Below are 19,021 nucleotides of genomic sequence, written 5' to 3' on the forward strand. Positions count from 1 at the left end.
AATATTCCGATATCAAAATGTGTTGGATTCCATAATTCTTCGTTGAGAAATGGCTTGGCTAACTCGTTTGATAACGTTAAAAAACGTTGCCATCAAGCCCCCGAGGCAAATTGATTTTTACTTTTTATAACCCCATATTTTGAAAATAAAATCTTACTTAATGTTAAATGTTTATAAAAACGACAACTATGACCAAATAAGACAGTTGAGCTTGGAGTTTGCTTTATATATTTTTTATAAATATTTGTTGAAAATTTAAGTATAGCCAATGTTTTTTAATGCATGTTTTTTGTATTTTAGCAACTGTTCTGCATATTTTTCTCCAATAAAATATTATTATATTTTTGAACATAGGGCTCACCTTCAAATCTCATTAGCCGAATTCACCTTACTTTTATACACTTTCTACACGAGTTCTACAGAGAGAAACCTGTGCAGAGAGAAACCTGTGCATAAATGTTCTTGCCTTCTCACTCCAATCTGGCGCACATTCAATGAATATTGAAAAGGTCTGAATGAGTGATTCGAAGCTCTCTCTGCCCACCTATAAACCCCTTCCGCCTCCCTTCTCAAGAGACCACAAGTCAACTGAGCCACCCCATGGCGAGTGATTTTTCTGGCCTCCCACCATGCGAATGACAGTGCACCATGTGGTGAGCACAATCCGCCTTCCACCCACCGTCACTCTGTCTTCATATTACACCTCCTCGCCTGTTTCCCATTGCCTATTCCTCTGCGCACAGTGTTGTCTTTACTTCCCGTTGACCTCTCACCCTTTTCGCCACGGGTGTTCTTCTTATGTGCGCACCTCTCGACATACTCTTATCGACACATTAACGTTTCCGTTTTTTTTCTGTTTTTTTTGCGTTGAAAAATTAATTGAAAGGTTTATTAATTTGTGTTCTTTTATCAGTTAATGAAAGCGAAAAATCCTCTGGACTAAATTGTATCTAACCTCTATCTTGCGAATAGGTATATATTTTCTTTCCAACTTTTAATAATTTTTAAATTCACAGCGTCATAGCTCAAATATCCGTGTCCTAGTCGGTCGTTTGTCATGCTCTCCTCTTTGTTCAGAACCAATTGTTTGCCCTTTTTGAGAAAAAAAAAAGATAAGAACGGGCATCTCATAAATTACGCGTTCCCTTTTTTTGCCAAACAAAGATAGCCCTATCTCCAAATGTTGAGCTGCTAGTCGATAACTTGAATTTATTTTTTTCATTGAATTTTTATTAGAAACTCGACGAAGCACGTCTACATTTTTCAAATTTTGATTTTGAAAAAATTAGCTCTTAAATAAATATTTTACTTTCGTTAATTGTAGGCAGCCGAATTCTGCCAAATTCGGATTTATGTAAAAGTCGTTTGCAAGTATGTTAACACTTAACAGTTTTCAAATGACTATATCAGTTAAGTAGCTGGAGCTTTAGACGTGTCATTCAAACAAAAAAGTTTTCGATTTTGTAGTATGTAAAAAAATCCGAAAGTATAACAGAAAGCCGAGTACTTTGTCTTGTCTGAAAACCGAATGGTATAGAAAAATATGCACAACACTTAGTTTTTAATAATTATTAGCCTAACCTATTGGGAAAATAAAATTACTTACATATATCAATTGCTCACACACTAAAGTACTGATACTTCCAAGAAACCGAAAAAAAACTGTACATTCCAATATTATTGATATCGAAGTGGTTTCAATATTAAAAAAAACTGTAGCTGAGCTAGTAAAATAGACTAACAATCTCCGGAGAATAAATTCTGTAATCTACTCCTATACAAAAGACTCTTCAATCAAAAAAATGTTTTATCAAGTTAAATAAGTTCAGTTCAATTTAATCTTGAAGGCTCAAACTATTTTCAATGCAAAATCGGTGTGTTACTTGCCATGATTTTTGCCATGATAACGTTGTCCTGACATATTCTTCTGCACCCTGTTCTTGAATTTTTCAAATGAAAGCATCTCAAAATTTAGCTTGTCACATCAACAATTCTTTGCTCAGAGAGCACACGATCAATATTTAATTAAAAGCACACATTCACATTCACACCGCTTCTTTTTCCTTCGCCCATTCCTCCTTGTTCTCCATCTTCGAAGCCATCCTATTGTTTTACTTGCCCCCCGTATATTCCATTCCCATCTATTCCATCTCCACCTACTCCTATCTTTTTCAGTAATTGCGGTATTCAGACTCCGCCCACTGTTTAACCCTCTTTAACATTGCAAGGGGGACAGCAAAACAGGTTCACTTCAATTTGAGGAGCGAGTTGTAACATGAATAGACTTGTAATCGTATTGCCCCTCCTCTCCACTACTTCTCCCGTTTTGACCGAGTACTAGTTTCAATTTTCCTGCCCCCCGTTTTTCTATCCTCTCTCCCATTAGTTCCTTCTAAACTCCACCTCGTAACTCATCTGTATCCCCCCTCTCAATACCACCCCATCTCCGAATTTTTTCCCGTTATTCGTTCTTTGCGGTTCTTCTTCCATCTGTTTCAAATTCCTACTCGCTTTCCTTTTTCTCATTATGCTTTGCTTCCTGCCAATTCCACCCCATCGTCGGTTTGCCAAATTGTCTCCCTTCTTTTGTTGTGCATCATCACCATCATAATCATAAACCGAGTAGGGTGGTTAGCATCATAATCCGAATGGCTTGCCTAATGAAGCCTATCACATTTGCAAATGAGCCAGAGCCAGCCCCTCACTCAAAATAGATGATCAGAGGAATGTGGTGTTTAGAATCATAAGGATGTTTTTTCCGCAAAAAATCATTATAGATTGAATATATATCTTGATCATTAGTTCTTCTAGTAGTCTCTGTTTTCAGAAGTAAATTTTTTGAACTTTAAAACGATGTCCAGTTTAATTTTAGCAACAAACAAATTAATATTTTCTAATGATTTTTTTGCTCCAAGATAAGATAAGTTCAAAAAAAGTGAGATAAAGGATTTGTAGAATAATAAACTTAAGAGAATGAGAAATAGTAGATTTTCACAAATGCATCAATTCTATCAAAATAGTTCTTACAGTTAATTGTAGTGTTTATTAAAATAAAAACTTTCTACCATAAAACTGACACAACTTTTTTTTTGATTTCCCAATATATTAGCTTATCAAACATGTGTAGCAGCTGTATCCACGAAATTTCCGTTCAAAAAAAGTTCATTTTGTACGTATTTTCAGTTTCGTATTTTCAGTTTCAGCAAAAATGTTTTCCAAACATATAAAAGAATAGCGCTAGAGTAAATATACATTTGGTGATCCCAATCCCAAATTGATAAAGTTTTTATTAAAAGTATTTTGAGATACAGCAACAACACAAGTAGCAAAATATGTTAGCTTCTCCTCATTCTTGTTTGATTCCTATTCCAACACGCTACGCTCTCATTTTGTTGTCCAATGTCATTTGTCACTCCTGTCATCAATTACACCAAAATAAGGAAACGCTTCTCGATTGGGGCAGACTGGTGAGCCAGTTTTTATAAATGCGTAATCAATAAGGTTCTAGGGAAAAACGGAATAGAGCTACAAAGCCGTGAGGCTAAGTGTTTCTATTTCTAAAGCATTTCTAAATTTTCTTCCTACTTTAATCTGCTCCAGTTCCCGACACACTGATGCCCGAGTTGAACTCATGTTCTAACCTAATTTCTGTCAATTTCTGGTGCTGTCCTCCCCCAATTGCTTCTAATTTTTATTCGCTCTCAACGTTCCCGCCCTCGTTTCTTCAGATTTTTATCGTTGTCGTCAATTTGATGAATCTTTTTCATATCTGATTTCATCACGACCGCCGTCGAGTGTTGTCGTGTGGTCAAAGAGAAGAGAGAGAAGAAGTACAAATCAATCTAAGCTGCACTAAATGCAAATTGATGGCAGTTATGTTATGCACAGGTCTCAAATCTTCTAGTTCTCTTCCTAAAAAGGCAACTTTGGTTAGAGTAATTTTTTTTTCTAAATTTACAAAAAAAAACATTTTATGAACTTTTATTCATTTACCATTTGATGTGTTTCAAAAAAGTTTTTTTGACCTTTTGAGTAACCAAAACACTCCAAAAATTCATCTTTCTCCAGTTGAGAGACTTAAGTAGGCTTAACCCTTCTGCAATCCCTTGTCAAGACCAATCCACCCTAGTGTTTCTTTTACTACGGGTTTTCTCTACCTTTCACAATTTAACTTTTTTATTTGCTTTCCATTTTCATATTTGTAGTCTAAGAATCTAAAAACGGGAATAAAGTGCGAAGAACATGTCGTGGTAAGGAAATGTGCATAAACATCAAATTACAAAAAGGAGGGAGGAAAATTGACACGAAGTTAAAGTGAGATGAGACCAAAGAATCAGTGCGCACAAAGAGCACACACCTTTAGGTCTCAAGTGCTCTTGCACATTTTGAATTGTTAACTTTTGCACCCACCATAGAACTGTCAAGGGAAATGAGTCAGTGGTTGTGGTATTTTTTAGAGGTTAACATTTTTTTTATTACACTGGCAGGTTGTTCCACTTCTCTTTTTTTCGAAAATTAAGTACAAAAGTTTTGAAAATAAAAAATTTAAAAAAATAGTAAGTTGAGCACTGATTTTTAAATTCTGAAAATATTTTCAACATCTAACATTGAGCATATTGGGTAACTTTAAGCTGTTACAAATAACATAATTAAAACTTAAATTTATGTACAACGGCGCGATGCACCTCTAAATCAATTCTTACACATTTTTCTGTTCAATAGCCCTTTCAACTTTTAACTCTCAATTTCAAAAATGATTGAACGCACACCTGTTTTTAAACATCAATCAACACAATTTTCATTTTCTTCAATTTTTTCCACCTCTCTCTCTCCCACTCGTTCACTTTATCAGTTTTTCCTCCCTCAATTTGTTTTTTGAAACGTCTTTTTCTTTGTATCTTCTCCTTTTTCTTTTCTGTAAAGAAATAAAACCTCAACTCTGAATCTTCATTTCTCCTACACCTCAACTTTTTTTGTGCGTTTATTGCTAGAAACAGAGTGTGTCTAAGTGTTTGTTGCCTTCTCGTCATTTTCGTGCCCTTCTTCTTTTTTCATTTGCTTGTTGATGCATTTTCGTTGATATCTGTTCTTAAATACACTTATCCGTTTCACTGATTAGCTAGATTATTCAACGTGTTCAAATGAAGTAGATTGGCATTTTAATAACATTTTAACAGCACTGTGTAAATGTGAAACTTTTTTTTTTGAAAAAAAAAAACAAATCACTTAGGAAAAATTTTCCGTAATAGAAGTCATGTTGTGAAAACATTTTTAATATCTTATAGAAAAAACAATTTTCGATTTTTGCTTTATGCCAAAAATTACGTGTTTTCCTCATTTGCAATGCATACAATATATTTTCCAGTTAGTTATTTTAAGTACAATTATAAAAACGTAATTCCATTAGGGGATCCATGTCGAACTTCCTATCAAATCTTTCGAGTGGGGCAGAGACCGGCTCTTGTCTTTTTTTTCGAAAAGTTTAGGTAATTGAATACAACAACTGTTTGAAAATAAAATTGTGAAAATTGTAATGACAATTTTAAACAAGAGTGCTTATCAAAAAATAAATAAAACTAACTAGGATTGTAAGGATTTCTTTACGTTTCTGATTGCCTTACGAAAATGTGAAAAAGGATTGTATACAACTACATTCACGACTAGTATTATTATTCGAAGCCCCATAACAACAACAAATGCCTATAAAACCTTGCCAAGTTTTCAATTTTATTTTTGTCCAATTCTCGCCTCCCTTATGGCTGTATCCACGGAAGCTTTTACAGATGCTTGTCGTGATTGAAAACAAACAGACAAAAAGTGGTGGTTGATGGAAAAGTGTGCCTGTGCCGAAACACACAAACACACACTTTTGCCATCACGCTGCCGAAACACATATGCGCATTTCATTTCCCCCCTCTCTACTCTTTATCCGCCGTTTTTTGCTCGTTTTTTTTTCGGCTCATAATTTATCCAACAATCCAATCCAGCTCTTCCCATTTCGATTTGTTTCTTGTGACCTAAGATTTGAAGTTTTGAAAAATTCTGAAAATGGAAACCTACCATTAGTACCATAGCCAGTGCATAATCAGTTCTTGATAATTTCCAGACGATTTCTTTTTTTTTCTGAAAAAAAACTATTTAACTCCGAATTTTTTAAGGGTTTCAGTCGACTTATTTCAAAAATGTTTCGAGAAATAAAAAAAAATCAGTTACTGTAGTTCAAGTAACTTTTATGAAATACTCGTGAATCATACAAACAAAAAATAGTTAACTAGTTCTTTCTGCTACTCTCAGTATCTCCACTTCTTATTTTCCCATTTTTCTTTCCCATTTTTCATCTTTCAATACCTGTCTTCTTCAATTCTATGTATGTGTCACCTACCGCCAAAATAAGAAAAAACCCAAAAAATATTTTTTTTGCTGTCATTTTTCCATGTCCTTATCGATGTTCAAATTTTCTGTGAAGTGCTTAGTTTGCTGCAAAAGTTCTAGGATTACACGCCAGTTCAGATAGCTTTCACTCATTTTTTTTGTTGCGTGGCTCTTGTCGTTTTAAAAAAATAGATCAGTCGTCATTGAACAAATATTGGTGGTCTGGTTTAGTTTCATTTACGTTGACTCCTACACGGTTTCTGTGTTGCTACCTGGAGTATGGTTTTTTAGAATAGGAGGTTATTATTATTATTATTAAAAACACACACCGTATTTTCCTATTAGGACAATTTTAAATTTTCGGTACTTTTGTCAAGCAATATTATTAGACACCGCAAAACTGCTGGTAATTTAACTACTAATTTTTTGTTGTATTTTGATTTTGAGACTTCTGTATAGTTTTCTAATTATCACAATAACTCAAACTCTACTTAGATAAATTCACTGCAGTTTAGCAAGGAATCATTGAAAAATATCCTTGAAATATTCAAATTATATTCTCAAATACTATACCTTGCATTGCTTTTTTTAAGTAAAAAAAAGTTACAACAAGTCAAGTCCAAAAATTTCGAAACACATAAAATTTCATCATCGCAACATTCTCTATCCACTTTAATTTGAGGAAAAAAATTAGGACTAACAACTCCCATTTTTCCTCTTCAATTAACAAGTTCGTAAATTTACCCCGAACCTCTAACCGAATGTCTCCTACCTGTTCATTTTTTATTGACATTCTCCTTCTCTCATTCAATTTCAATTCTTTTCATAGACTCCCTACGAAATCATTCACAACTGTGCACACAAATAGACATACATTTCACACTCGCAAACATGTACGTACATTTGGTTTTATCCTAACGCAGCCTTAAAAATTTTTGTGAACATTTTGGAAACACCGAATAATTTTCCATCCGTCCCATATCTAGTCTTTCATCAAATTTAACTTCAGTCTTTAGCACACAATGGGCACGGAAACTGATATTGTCGCCAGATTTGACATCCACTTGGATGCTGGAGATGAGCCAACTTTCAAAGGAGGAGAGCTGATCACTGGTAAACTGCTCATCGAGCTGCGCAAACCAATTATAATCAATGCGGTGAAGTTGCAAATGAAAGGCAGAGCCGCGTGGCTGAATGATCCACTAAAAAAAGACGATATAGAAAAGGTTTGTGGTTTTTTCATTAGTGGGGAAAATGACAGTATTGACAGTATTTCGAAGTTTAGAAGTTATAAACCAATGTTTAATGGCGTAGAAAAACCAAAATTCATATTGATACTTCTCAAAAAAATTTGAAACATAGTCACGGCGGTTTCAAATTTTTATAAATTAGAGCTGGTAAAATTTTGGCTAAATTTAGCAAAAAAAAATTTTTTAACGACATAATAAAAGATCCATTCAAAAAGTTTTGATAATTTACATTCAATTATATTTTTTCAGGTTTACTTTGACCAAGACTTCACACTGCTAGAACGTCCACCAGGCAAGCCAGAGCCTGGACATTTCCAATGGATTGGGGATTTCACCTACAGTCTACCATTCGAGTGCCCTCTTCCGAAAGGATGCCCAAGCACGTACGAAGGACCACACGCCTTCATTAGATACTTTATTCGCGCTAGTTTAGTCCAAGAAGATGAATTTGAAAAAATTGTGAGTTTTTTGTAATTTTTTGTTCAAATTTGAAAACTAAACTTTGTTACATTTCAGCACGAATACTATGTGAAAAAAGCGTTTACACTGGTTTCACCATCCGAGGGCCACATTGTTACCGGCGAAGCTGCACAAACAGATGATTCAGCAATTCTTGGAAAGTGCTGCTGCAAATCAAAGCTGGCTGCAGAGCTTGCACTCTCAAAAACTGGATATTTGCCTGGCGAAGCTATTTATGGAAACTTGAAAATTGGAAGCAAGCATCCCAAGGATATTCTTAATCACGTTAGTGCTGGAAATATTGTTATTACTGAAAAGCCAATAAGTTTTTTTAAGCACACGAATTTCTAACTTTTTCTAAAACATAACCACCAACTTTTTCAGATGGAGGCTCGTCTTGTAGACCGCGTTCGTCGAGTCGGTGCTCCAGAAATCTCAGCAGCATCTCCATGGAGAACACTTCTTGTCAGAAAATTAGAGTCGAATCAAGAAACTCCAGCCAAAACGAAGGGAGCTATTGAGCAATCTGGGCTCTTCCTTCTTACAGTACCACCAGTCTGTCCAAGCACAAAGGGAGATTATGAGGATCCATCAAAGATTGAGCATATCCTGAGTCCATATGGAAAACTATTGGAGAGCCCATCTACAGCTACATTACGATTCCGCAAGATTCCATTCCTCAAAGTAGAATATGGAATTCAAGTGACTCTTGGAACAGATATTCTACTCGAAATTCCAATCGAAATTGGAGAGCTCTCTACAAGAGACAAGAGCAACACATTAGAATCATTCGTGACAGGACCACAACCAGTTGAGGAAGCCGACGAGAAGGGTAAGATTGCTGTCAATGGACCGTTCGTCTACACTCCAGTCTATCCATACCCTCAAAATGCTGGAACTAATGGAAAAGCTGCCAGTGTAACAGTCATCAGCACAGAGCCCAGTCTTCCTCACAGCATGTACGAGCCAGAGGTATACTTTTGAAATTTACTTTTCTACCAATAAAACAACAAATGTTAACCCGATTTTTTTCAGAAAACTATCGTGACTACCACGCGCACAATAGTCACCCATTCTGATGGCCACGAGTCGAAGACAATGGAAGAAACAGTTGTGGAGACGGAAGGCGAAGTTGTGAAAACAGTGTTGGAGAGCACAGTCAATGATGATGGTATGAAGACGGAGAAAGTTGAGACGGTTAGTGACATTATCAATGGAACTTTTTGATTCGTGAAGTTTAGACCACAATAGACGCATCTGGAGATGAGAAAACTACTGTAGAGACATCAAAGACCCGTGTGGCGGAGAGCGCTGAGGTTCCAGAGATTATCAAGGAAGCCAGAGAAAGAATTGAAGAGCTTGTTGAGCATCAATTGGTTAGTTTGGAAAAAGAAAAATGAAAAATACAGTTATTCAAAAACAGTTTGATAATTATTCGGTGTCCAAAATATTTCCGGTCATTATTTTTACAAAATTTATAAAAAATTTCAAAACAAATATTGTGAAGTTTCCTCTAATCACCTGGTTGAAAAATTAATTATATTTATAGTTTTTTGACTCCACTATTAAATTATTCTAGAAACTGTTGCACGCCAAAACTATCGCTCTATAGGTAACGTTTGCACGACCGCATCGCATCAATTTTTTCTTTCAATTTTACAAAAGAGAAAACACTTGAAATAATATAAGTTGAAAAATTAAAAAAAAAAAACATCGCCCTGATTTTGCCGACTCCATTCAACATTCACCATTTCCGAAACAATAGTTTTGGCGTGACAGTATACATATGTATGTTAACTGGAAGTATTACATACCGTATATTCTCTATTAGTCTTGCAGCCTCTATTAGTCTTGCAGCGTCTAATAATCTTGCACCCCTCTTTTTGCCGGTACAGCAATATTTTGCGGTAACCTCAGTAAATTTGTCATCTTTTGGGTAAATTGATCTCAAAAGCGTTCAAATAATTGATGAAATCTTAGAAAAGTATGTATTTTTCGTTGTTTAAACGATATCAATTGGGGTTTTCTATAAAAAATTGATCACGTGTCAAAGTTATGGAACATTTGAAAATTAGTCTTGCAGTCTCTAATAGTCTTGCCCCCTACCGACCAATTGAAAATTAGTATTGCATACAACTAATAGAGGAATTACGGTAACTGCAAAGAAATGTTAAGATTTGATTTAAGATTTACAACTACATTTTTAACAAAAAAAAAACTTCAAATTCATACACTCTTCAACAACTTTATAATTTCAGCATCACTCCCCAGAGCACTCTCCAGCCACCCCAACAGTCGAGCCAATTGTAGAAACCATCGTGAACGAGAATGGAGAAGAAACGATCGTATCCACAGAAGTCATTGAACACGGAGATACGAAAACGATCAAAACGACGACGGTGACTAAGCACGCGGATGGATCCGAATCCACATTGGTCCAGGAGAACACCACTACTGAAACTGTCACAACGACACTGGAGGAATAGATTCACTCAGATATCTCATAATACAAAAACCACTGATGTTATGTTCTGTATTTTTAATCAGTAATTTTTCGTTGTCAGAACACTATTTCAATTTTTCTGCTGCCCTCTTTCCAAAAATGTTGTTTCCAAAGAATCTTCCTTTTTTCTGAAATTAAAATTAAACGAGCCCTATCCTTATATTGTCGGTATTTTTGATTTGTCATTCTTTTTTATTGAGCTCGTTCAAGATCATAAGTTTTTTTTTTGGATTCCAGGCGCCACATCCGGTGATCCGTCACCATTATTTTTTTCTCTGCTTTTTATCCCAAATACCAACCAATTCTCTGAACTGTCTCTTTCATTGTTCCCTTTTTTTACATTTTAAAGTTTTTGTTCACATATCCGTAACAATTTTTGTGAACGTTTTTACTCTGCAATCAAAATATTCGAAAAATTATGTTTTTCTTACTATAAATTTGCTTTGCCTACAAGAAATTTCGAATTTGAACATTTTCCAATACTGATTCATGATATCGACTTTTGGTTTTCAGATAAGCTAAAACAACAACTGGGTGCTACGCTACAAAACATAAAATTTAAAATAGAAATACAAAACGCGAAGAATGCAACGCTCTCAAAATAGTCTCCTAGTCTATAAAAACTAGTCATCTAGTCAGCTTTTAAAGTTTTCCTCTAAGCTTTTTATATGCTTGTAAAGTTTTCGAAGCATTGCAGTGTTGGTGGTATTTTTTAACTTATCAATAAACTTTATCCTATGTTTCAGAATATTAACATGGCAAAAGTGTGTGCAAGTCTTATATTGACCAGACGGCTGTAAATTGTTTTAAATTTTAATATCGTAGTTTAATTTAATACTTTTAAAATTTTAGAAGTCTTTTCAGGAAACAATAATCAAATTAGAAAACTAATCGGCCTTAGGGACAATCTATTTGTAGGAAGCACTACACTTTTTGTTTGAATTTAATGTTGTAGTTTCTATTTTCAAAAGGATTAGTGTGAAGCTCTAAATGTGCTATTTCGTTTCAGAGCGCAATTTTCAATTCCATATTTTTGGGTGGTAAATCTAGGTAGATAAAAAGTATATATGTATATTCACAATAAATTTATTAATAATACATACCATATTACTTTTATTAGTCTTTTATGTAAGACTAATTTTCAATTGTATATTTAAACAAAATTTAATATACATACATTAACTTCTAAATGCATAAATGGAATGGTAATAACATTGATTAAAAATTTAATTTAATTTTAATAATCCACTACCTTACTCGAGAAATTTTACTGTTTCCTTTAACTAGGCAAAAGTCGGTATGTATTTTTGTATTCATCAGATAAAATTCTACTGATTCAGTGACTAACATCAGAACTCTAAAACGATACTTTATAAATATGTAATCCAAATTTTTTTTATGGTTGGTTCCGCTCGCTATGATGAAAGTTACTAGAACAAAACCCAAATTGCTCAACCTCCAGTTTTAGCAGTTTTTATCATAAAAACCTACCTGTAAGTGTTTCCTGCGGTGATGCGTAATAGTTTTTGGTAAAGTTAGTGCAAATCTAGCTTTTGTATACAGCATCTTACTAGGTATAATAATCGCTTTTTTCACAATATTCAAAAACACCTATATATCTGTTCTTTCAGGCAGCTAGGTGTAAAAAAAACTCGCAATAAGTTCCAAACAATCTGTCAACTCCAAGATTGACAACTATCCCCTTCTTCACCCGTTCTTTTCATATCACCACCCACTTTTTGACCACATGTTCGCAATTTTTTCCATTCGTCACAAAACTCATAAATTGTCTGTTTGTATCTGATCAGCTCTATATATTTGATGATTCAAAAAGTGTCTAGAGTTCGCTGCCACCGACACATTTTTTGCGAGATTATGTCATTCAACAGAATTTGATGGCGTTGATGGGGTTTTTGAAGACGGAAGGGGAAACGGTGGAGTTGGGGAGACAGAGTGCCAGGGAAAATGTCATCAGAAAGTGTTGTTATTTGATCAGTAAGTTGTGAAACTCACCATTTTTCAAGGATTGATTACGGAAGTTTGAAAGCCAAAAATTCAAAAATTGAACTCAAATGTGCCATTACCCCGAATACAATATTTTTGCACTGAATTGAAATATTGCGAGATTTCCATAGCCGAGTAGAAGTGATGGTGGCGTTTTTAAAGATAAGGTGTCATATTATTTTTTTCGCTCAGCGATATTTCACACAAGATGTGTCGAACTATTCTTATTGATAGTGCTGGTTTAGAAATTCGTTTAAAAAAAAACAATTTCAGTAACTTAATAATTGTTGAGAGTTCTCCAATTTTAATTTTTGTAAATAAGATCTTGCCAAATATGCAATGGAACAAAATTAAAAATGATAATTAATCCATCACTCACATTTGGAACCATATATGTATATAACTACTTTCTAAAGAAATTTGACAACTGCGACGAATGGGTCATCATCGTTATTGTCATGCAACGTTTGATGATTTTATGCAACAGTTGGCCTGTCGTCGGTTCGAGAGCCATATCTCTCTGGTACCTATCAATTATACATTAAGTCAATTTCTGCAGCTCTTGTGTTTTGATGAAAAGAAAGGGATCTGTCTGTCCGGTCGCCGGGACGCGATTTTGGAACACAGTTGAGTGGGGGGTGGGGGAGCTCACAGAGCAACAGAGATACCCCTGTCCGCCACCTATAATGAATGCACCAACTGGATGTTGGATAGCCAGGCCGCCAGATTCCACAATCATCTTCTCCGTTGCCTTCATCCACTCGTCGTTTTCGTGTGCTCCTGGTGTCTTCCAGTGATATGGCAGGAGGATAGTAAAGAAAGGCGCCCAGCCCAACAGCCACGAAAAAGATTGAAAAGAGAACGATGAGCAATCAGAGGAAGTGTGTGCGTTGGACACCCTTTCTGTCTCTAGCGAGCCTTTCTCTTCCGCAACCTTCGTTTCATCCTGCTGTTGCTTCTGCTGTGCTTCTTTTTTCCTCTCTATCACCGATCCTTCTACTCCTGGTTTTTGGGGTCTCTGGGGCCGCGTTTCTTATCAATCCGTCGGATCAATTGTCGGCAGGTTATTGCACGCAAAAGTGCACATTCCTACCACGTTGTCGTTTTGAGCATTCTTAGCTCTTTCTGGAAGGGACTCGTAGATTTATACTGTAATATTTTATCACTTGCCAATATTTTCAACCTTTAACTTTTAACTTATCTGGCCTAGTCTTTCCATTTCTCCCTACAAAAATTATAGTATTTCTTCTACAGTGGTACGATTTTTTGAAATATAACTTTTCAAAAGATATTGTATCGATTGACAAAGGTGAAGGAGTTTTAGAAATTCCGTATTAGTTGATATTATTTATTATTACTGACCAATGAGTTTTCCCAATTTTTTCATAGAAACTTTTTCGTAACGCACGATTCGCTTTTTTGATACGTAGCGCAGCACTCATGGGTGGTAATTTTATTCCAGTAAATTAAACACATTTGTAGAAAATTTAATTATGGTACAGATAAAATGTGTGTACAACTTAAATCTGCCAAAGGTACAAACTGTTAGGGTGTGCTTTACTTGGAACAGTACTGGAAAATTATTTTGAAGCAGATTGATTTGATGTTTGAAGTTTATTTGAAATCGGCATTTCATTTCCATAGCTGTCATTGATTTTTCAGTCGTTGAGGATCTATCAGTCCTGAACTCCTACAGTGTCTCAAAGTAAGCCATACATTTAAAACATTGGACTCAGAATTTCTAGCAAATTCGTACTTCTTTTGTGAATCTTTGGTTCTACTCACCATCTTCCCCTTCCTTTCCAACTTTACCGGAAATGTAATTCTAAAAAGAAGGCTCCTTGAGAATGAAGGGGCAGAAGCAAAAGGAGACAGAACATAATAAGCGATTATGACCTCGTCAGTTGTTTATGTGGTAGTGGCTCAGTGCCCTCACCCACTTCCTTTCCAACTTTCTTCAATCTTTTTTAATTCCATCTTCACCCCCCCCCCCCCCCCCCCCTTAAAAACGCTGTAGTTGTACCAGAAGAACACGATTGTCGCATTCCCGTCGGACTTGCTGTTCTGTCCCACCGATGAGCTCAATCGCTTTTTATTGTTTTATTTACAAGCAAGTTGTCCCGTGTAGTAGCCTCCTCAATTACAAGCTGAAAAAATTGTAAATCTCTAGGTTTTTGACAATGTACTTAAGAAACCTTTTGGAAAATCTAGGAACCGGATAGTATTTTTTGAGAAAATGGAAAAGTAGCAATCTGCTTGTTTAATTTCATGATACTGGCAAATTTTTTATTGGCAAATTTTTTTGGGGATCAGTTTTTTTTTCGAATTGTAGATTATATTTACACCGTATTTTCCGAATTAGTAATGCAAAATTATTTTTCGATTGCTCTTTGTGCTTCCTGAAAGTGATTGAAAATATGACTTTCGATCAACTTTCTGATGGAAATAGTGATTGGCTCCTGCATTTTTTTTCTGAAAATTTCACGTTGAAATTCAAAATTTCTTGTTACCATGTGATACAAAACACTTAAGTTTGTAAGCTCTGAAATATTTGAATTCACCGAGAAAAGTGCAAAGATTTCGATTCACTGGATCCAAAAATTGATTTCTATTATTTTAAAAACGTTTTGCAAGTCGCATTGTGTGAACTGTTTTTCGTTTTCAAACCTTTAGAATCCATGTGCATTTATGCTTTTCTATCTCAAATTAAAGCTATTCTTGATGCAAATCATCATCCATCAATCTCACAAACGTTTCCTTCCCGCCACAATGTTTTCCCATCTATTGGCGATAGAAAAGTTCTTACTGAGAACAAAAATCGTCTCATCATACATCACTGGCCTAATAGAATCTGACATGCTTTGCTCTCGGTCATTTCTAGCAGGAAAACGCATCAGGACATCATATGCTATTTCCCTCGCACTTATTTCCTGGACGTGCCGTTGAAAAATTAACTAACATTGAAAATAATATCGCGCGTGGTCGCGTTTTCTTTATTCAGAAATTTCAAACTTTTTTCTTCTGAACCGTTTAATATTCCATTTTAAGTTGTATAGCTTTCCAAAAAAAAGGACAGTAACACAATTTTTAGTTCTCTCAAACAAACACAAAGCTTTATTGACTATAAACTTTTTTTCAATTTTTCCGGGTTATTGAGTATTGGAACACGCAGTGATTTTTCAACACACTGATAAAGTTAAATTCATAGTTAAAAGTTTTCAAAATCGCGTACATATAATTAATAATTACTACTATTTCGAAACTTTTTAAAAGAGGAATTTATTAATTTGCAACTCTTGGCTACCAAAAACAATTGTTGGCAAGTTAACAACTATAAAAAACAATAAATATGTTATGTTGCCAGTTTTTAAAATTTGGTCATTTTTCTACAAATGCCTGCCCCTGTCCTTTTTTTCCCAACGGTTTTTCATATTAAAAATTTTGGGCCTTTACACAAGTTTTAATTGACTTAGAACATTTAGATTTTGAGTTTCAACGTGATTTTTCTCAACGCAATTTTTTTAAAACCAGGTATCCTATTTCGATTATTTTTGGTTACCTATCGACTTTAAATATCCTCTAATCAACGAAATAAAGTGAGATAAACGATTGAGTTGTGCAATAAAGCATGATAATTCAAAAAAGGCCAAAATTGGGGATTTTAAAAATTTTAGACGAATTTTCAAGCATTGACGTCTACAGAATTTTTTTTAAAATATCCCGACTAAAAACCATTGCCAGCCTGAATCACCACGTAATGTACAAATCAGCTTGAAAGTGGTCCCTCTTATTCCTCTTTATCACTGTGTTGTCAGAGAAATGTTAATGTTATCATTTGCCTTTTTGTTTAACAATAAATTTTCGTTCATCGAGTTATCTCCACGGCTCCGCTTAGGATGCTCCAGCCGAGAGGGGGGGGGGGGGGGTGCAAAGTGTTCGTCATCAATTTGAATAGTGAAAACTGGGCACAACTATTTTGTGTAAAAATCGTAGAGAACGAACGCAAAAATGCACCGACGCCTTCTTTATCTATGGCTCCAATCGAGCGCGCCCATAAGAGCCAATGAGGTGTGATACACAAAGTTTGTGGATAAAAAATGAGTTGTGCAGCACAAATCATTTTCCAATGGCGTTTGGGTTCGACTCGTCGAATGCCTTCTCATTATTTCCTATCACACTTTGCCTTTTTGACGATGGCATTCAAAGCAGTTTCAATATAATTAATGACTAATCATAGCAATGGGAGATTTATTTTTTATACTTAGAGCTTTGCGATAATTTTGAAGTGAGATGAGCTACTCGGCAAGGAAATGCACTAGTATTTTCAAACTTTTCTATATTCACAATTTCAACTTTTTTTTAAACATTGTTCCAAATTAGAAGCGCCGACCTTCTCACATGTTTCTATTAGAGGTAAAAAAAAAGTTTCTATGAATTACACTATTTTATGCTGTAACAAGTTCATTTGACTAATATTTATGACAATTAAATTGTGCCTTAGAATCTATTGTTTTGATAATCAAAAAATAATATAATTCAGTTTCATTTTTTTCTGTGAAAATAAAAATTTACTTTGAAAACAAAGTTTTTTACTTTTGAAAAAATTTTTCTACTAAAAACGTGTCTAAACTCCTGCTTGCAATATTTTAATAAACCGATAATTTTTTGATTTTTAAAATGTATTTGTAGTAAGTCACTTTGGGAAGATAATTGGCTCAAAAATGTTGTCAGTAGACAAAAACAAATGAACTTTTGTTTCTTTGCTGTTGAATGGGATGAAGTGTCAAATGACGATTGATTGGGGTTTTTTGATCACGCAACTGTTCCGAATAGATCTTTGAAACTTCTCAATACATTTTTATCCTGTATTCAGACTTACAATATGATTCTTTTTTCGAATTTGTTTCTAACTGGAAATCTTTATAAATTATTTCATTTGCTCATTAGTGAGACCGAACTTTAAAAGTATAATCTGCATTATTTTGTAATTCGTTATTTCAACGGTTTCTAAAAAAATCTATTACTCTTAAAAATCTGTGTCATAATTCTCAAACTTGTGAACAAATATTTAGTTTTTGGGTTTTGTTCTTATTGATTTATCTATAACAAAAATTATGCATATAATATACTACAGTTATTGACAAATAACTTATCTAAGCCGACCGAATTCATCACTCTTTTTTTATTTTTCATGTCCGAATTAATGAAATTTTGTTATTCATCAAATAGTCTCGCACTTTCTAATAGTATTGGACTTGAGTAGATGTCCAAAACTTGATAGAAAATTACGGTATCTCACGAAAATTTCAATTCAGTGTTTCAAAATTTTAATTTCATAATTTTTGAATTCTGTAAACTTGGCTAATCATATACTGGAGGGGTTTTCATCAATGAAGGGCACCCATTCTTTTCATACACTCACATACTTATTTTCAATCCTTCACACACAACTCATCGGGGCGGCATTGCAGCACACCCAGTTGCCGCCGGAGAGCCCTGCCGGCCTGTCACTTATGATTTGACAATTTCGCATCTTTCGACGCGTCCGCTCTTCCGCTATAATTATCGGCTTGGGCACGGGTCCTCTCTCGGACGTATGCCCCCAGGGCGCCAGAGTTGATGAAGAAGATGGAAAAGGGGAGTGGGACTGACTTGCTTTCGTCACAATGTCATGTCGCGTTGATTATGACGCCGCCACCACCACGAGAGAGAGCACTAAACAGTGGTCTGATATCAAAATTGTATGAGTAAAGTGATGAGTGTGACAAGTTCTTCTTTAAATATCTCACTTGCAGCAAGAGTTTTTCCCCGTTAGGAAGTTTTTTTCATCTGCCCCATGATATTTTTTGAACCCATTTTTTTTACAATTTGAGCTTAATTTACTTTTTGAGCAGGCCTTTTGTGTTAAAATGTTTAAAAAAAAACCAATAATTTACGTAATTTTTTTTTACATTTTGCCAGCGCTCAAATCCATTTCCCATTGATCCATTGATCCTGAAGTAAAGCCCTAAAATTTCGATCAGTTAATGTTAACTTTTGACAGTTGCTTTTTCCAGTTTGTTTTGTTTATTTAATGGAAAAATTACATTATATAATTTTTCCAGAAAGCATCGAAAACTGTGAAAACAAATATTTTAAAACCTAAAATCAACAAAATTCGAATTATTGAAAAATAAGAAAAAGAGCTCATTAGTATATTTTTGTTGTTGTTATATAACCTCCCAATTAGATTCCCTATGAAAAAGTTACCTAAAAAATTCGATTTTCGATATTTAATAATTAATTCTCCCCAATAAAATAGTAGAAGCCCCAATAAGTCAGTGATTATTTCAGACTGACTTCCTTGAATTTTTTTTTGTACACAGGGGTTAAGAAAATTTTACCGAATGAATGTCTGCAGAAAGTTTCACGTTCAGGACGACAAGTCCCGCCA

General features: G+C 34.7%; 1 protein-coding gene and 9 non-coding genes across 10 annotated transcripts; 4 read left to right on the forward strand and 6 right to left on the reverse strand.

The window, feature by feature from the left end:
- Positions 1-3,723: 3,723 nt before the first annotated feature.
- On the forward strand, positions 3,724-3,899 carry C04C11.9. The gene has a single exon (NR_072487.1). It is a non-coding gene; the product is annotated as an Unclassified non-coding RNA C04C11.9 (non-coding RNA).
- Positions 3,782-3,895, reverse strand: C04C11.6. The gene has a single exon (NR_072488.1). It is a non-coding gene; the product is annotated as an Unclassified non-coding RNA C04C11.6 (non-coding RNA).
- A 1,871-nt stretch (positions 3,900-5,770) lies between the features above and the next one.
- C04C11.10 lies at positions 5,771-5,905 on the reverse strand. The gene has a single exon (NR_072490.1). It is a non-coding gene; the product is annotated as an Unclassified non-coding RNA C04C11.10 (non-coding RNA).
- On the forward strand, positions 5,771-5,905 carry C04C11.13. The gene has a single exon (NR_072489.1). It is a non-coding gene; the product is annotated as an Unclassified non-coding RNA C04C11.13 (non-coding RNA).
- A 1,476-nt stretch (positions 5,906-7,381) lies between these two features.
- On the forward strand, positions 7,382-11,056 carry arrd-25 (Arrestin C-terminal-like domain-containing protein). Its single transcript, NM_077937.9, has 7 exons — positions 7,382-7,598; positions 7,872-8,081; positions 8,139-8,366; positions 8,466-9,053; positions 9,117-9,278; positions 9,323-9,457; positions 10,340-11,056. The coding sequence occupies exons 1-7, from the start codon at positions 7,395-7,397 to the stop codon at positions 10,565-10,567; spliced, it is 1,755 nt and encodes a 584-aa protein (NP_510338.1). The 5' UTR covers positions 7,382-7,394; the 3' UTR covers positions 10,568-11,056.
- Positions 11,057-13,170: 2,114 nt separating this feature from the next.
- Positions 13,171-13,339, reverse strand: C04C11.20. Its single transcript, NR_072491.1, has one exon. It is a non-coding gene; the product is annotated as an Unclassified non-coding RNA C04C11.20 (non-coding RNA).
- A 64-nt stretch (positions 13,340-13,403) lies between these two features.
- On the reverse strand, positions 13,404-13,607 carry C04C11.19. Its single transcript, NR_072492.1, has one exon. It is a non-coding gene; the product is annotated as an Unclassified non-coding RNA C04C11.19 (non-coding RNA).
- Positions 13,608-16,405: 2,798 nt separating this feature from the next.
- C04C11.14 lies at positions 16,406-16,667 on the reverse strand. The gene has a single exon (NR_072493.1). It is a non-coding gene; the product is annotated as an Unclassified non-coding RNA C04C11.14 (non-coding RNA).
- On the forward strand, positions 16,480-16,667 carry C04C11.12. The gene has a single exon (NR_072494.1). It is a non-coding gene; the product is annotated as an Unclassified non-coding RNA C04C11.12 (non-coding RNA).
- A 1,366-nt stretch (positions 16,668-18,033) lies between these two features.
- Positions 18,034-18,287, reverse strand: C04C11.11. The gene has a single exon (NR_072495.1). It is a non-coding gene; the product is annotated as an Unclassified non-coding RNA C04C11.11 (non-coding RNA).
- Positions 18,288-19,021: the final 734 nt, after the last annotated feature.

This window comes from Caenorhabditis elegans, chromosome X (assembly GCF_000002985.6).
Source record: "Caenorhabditis elegans chromosome X".
Taxonomy (NCBI): domain Eukaryota; kingdom Metazoa; phylum Nematoda; class Chromadorea; order Rhabditida; family Rhabditidae; genus Caenorhabditis; species Caenorhabditis elegans.

Bases quoted from the DNA above. Each gene is read 5' to 3' on its own strand.
- arrd-25 (NM_077937.9), top strand. From the start codon at position 7,395: ATGGGCACGGAAACTGATATTGTCGCCAGATTTGACATCCACTTGGAT. The intron at 8,082-8,138 runs GTGAGTTTTTTG...GTTACATTTCAG, and splicing joins AAGATGAATTTGAAAAAATT to CACGAATACTATGTGAAAAA. The intron at 9,458-10,339 runs GTTAGTTTGGAA...TTATAATTTCAG, and splicing joins AGCTTGTTGAGCATCAATTG to CATCACTCCCCAGAGCACTC.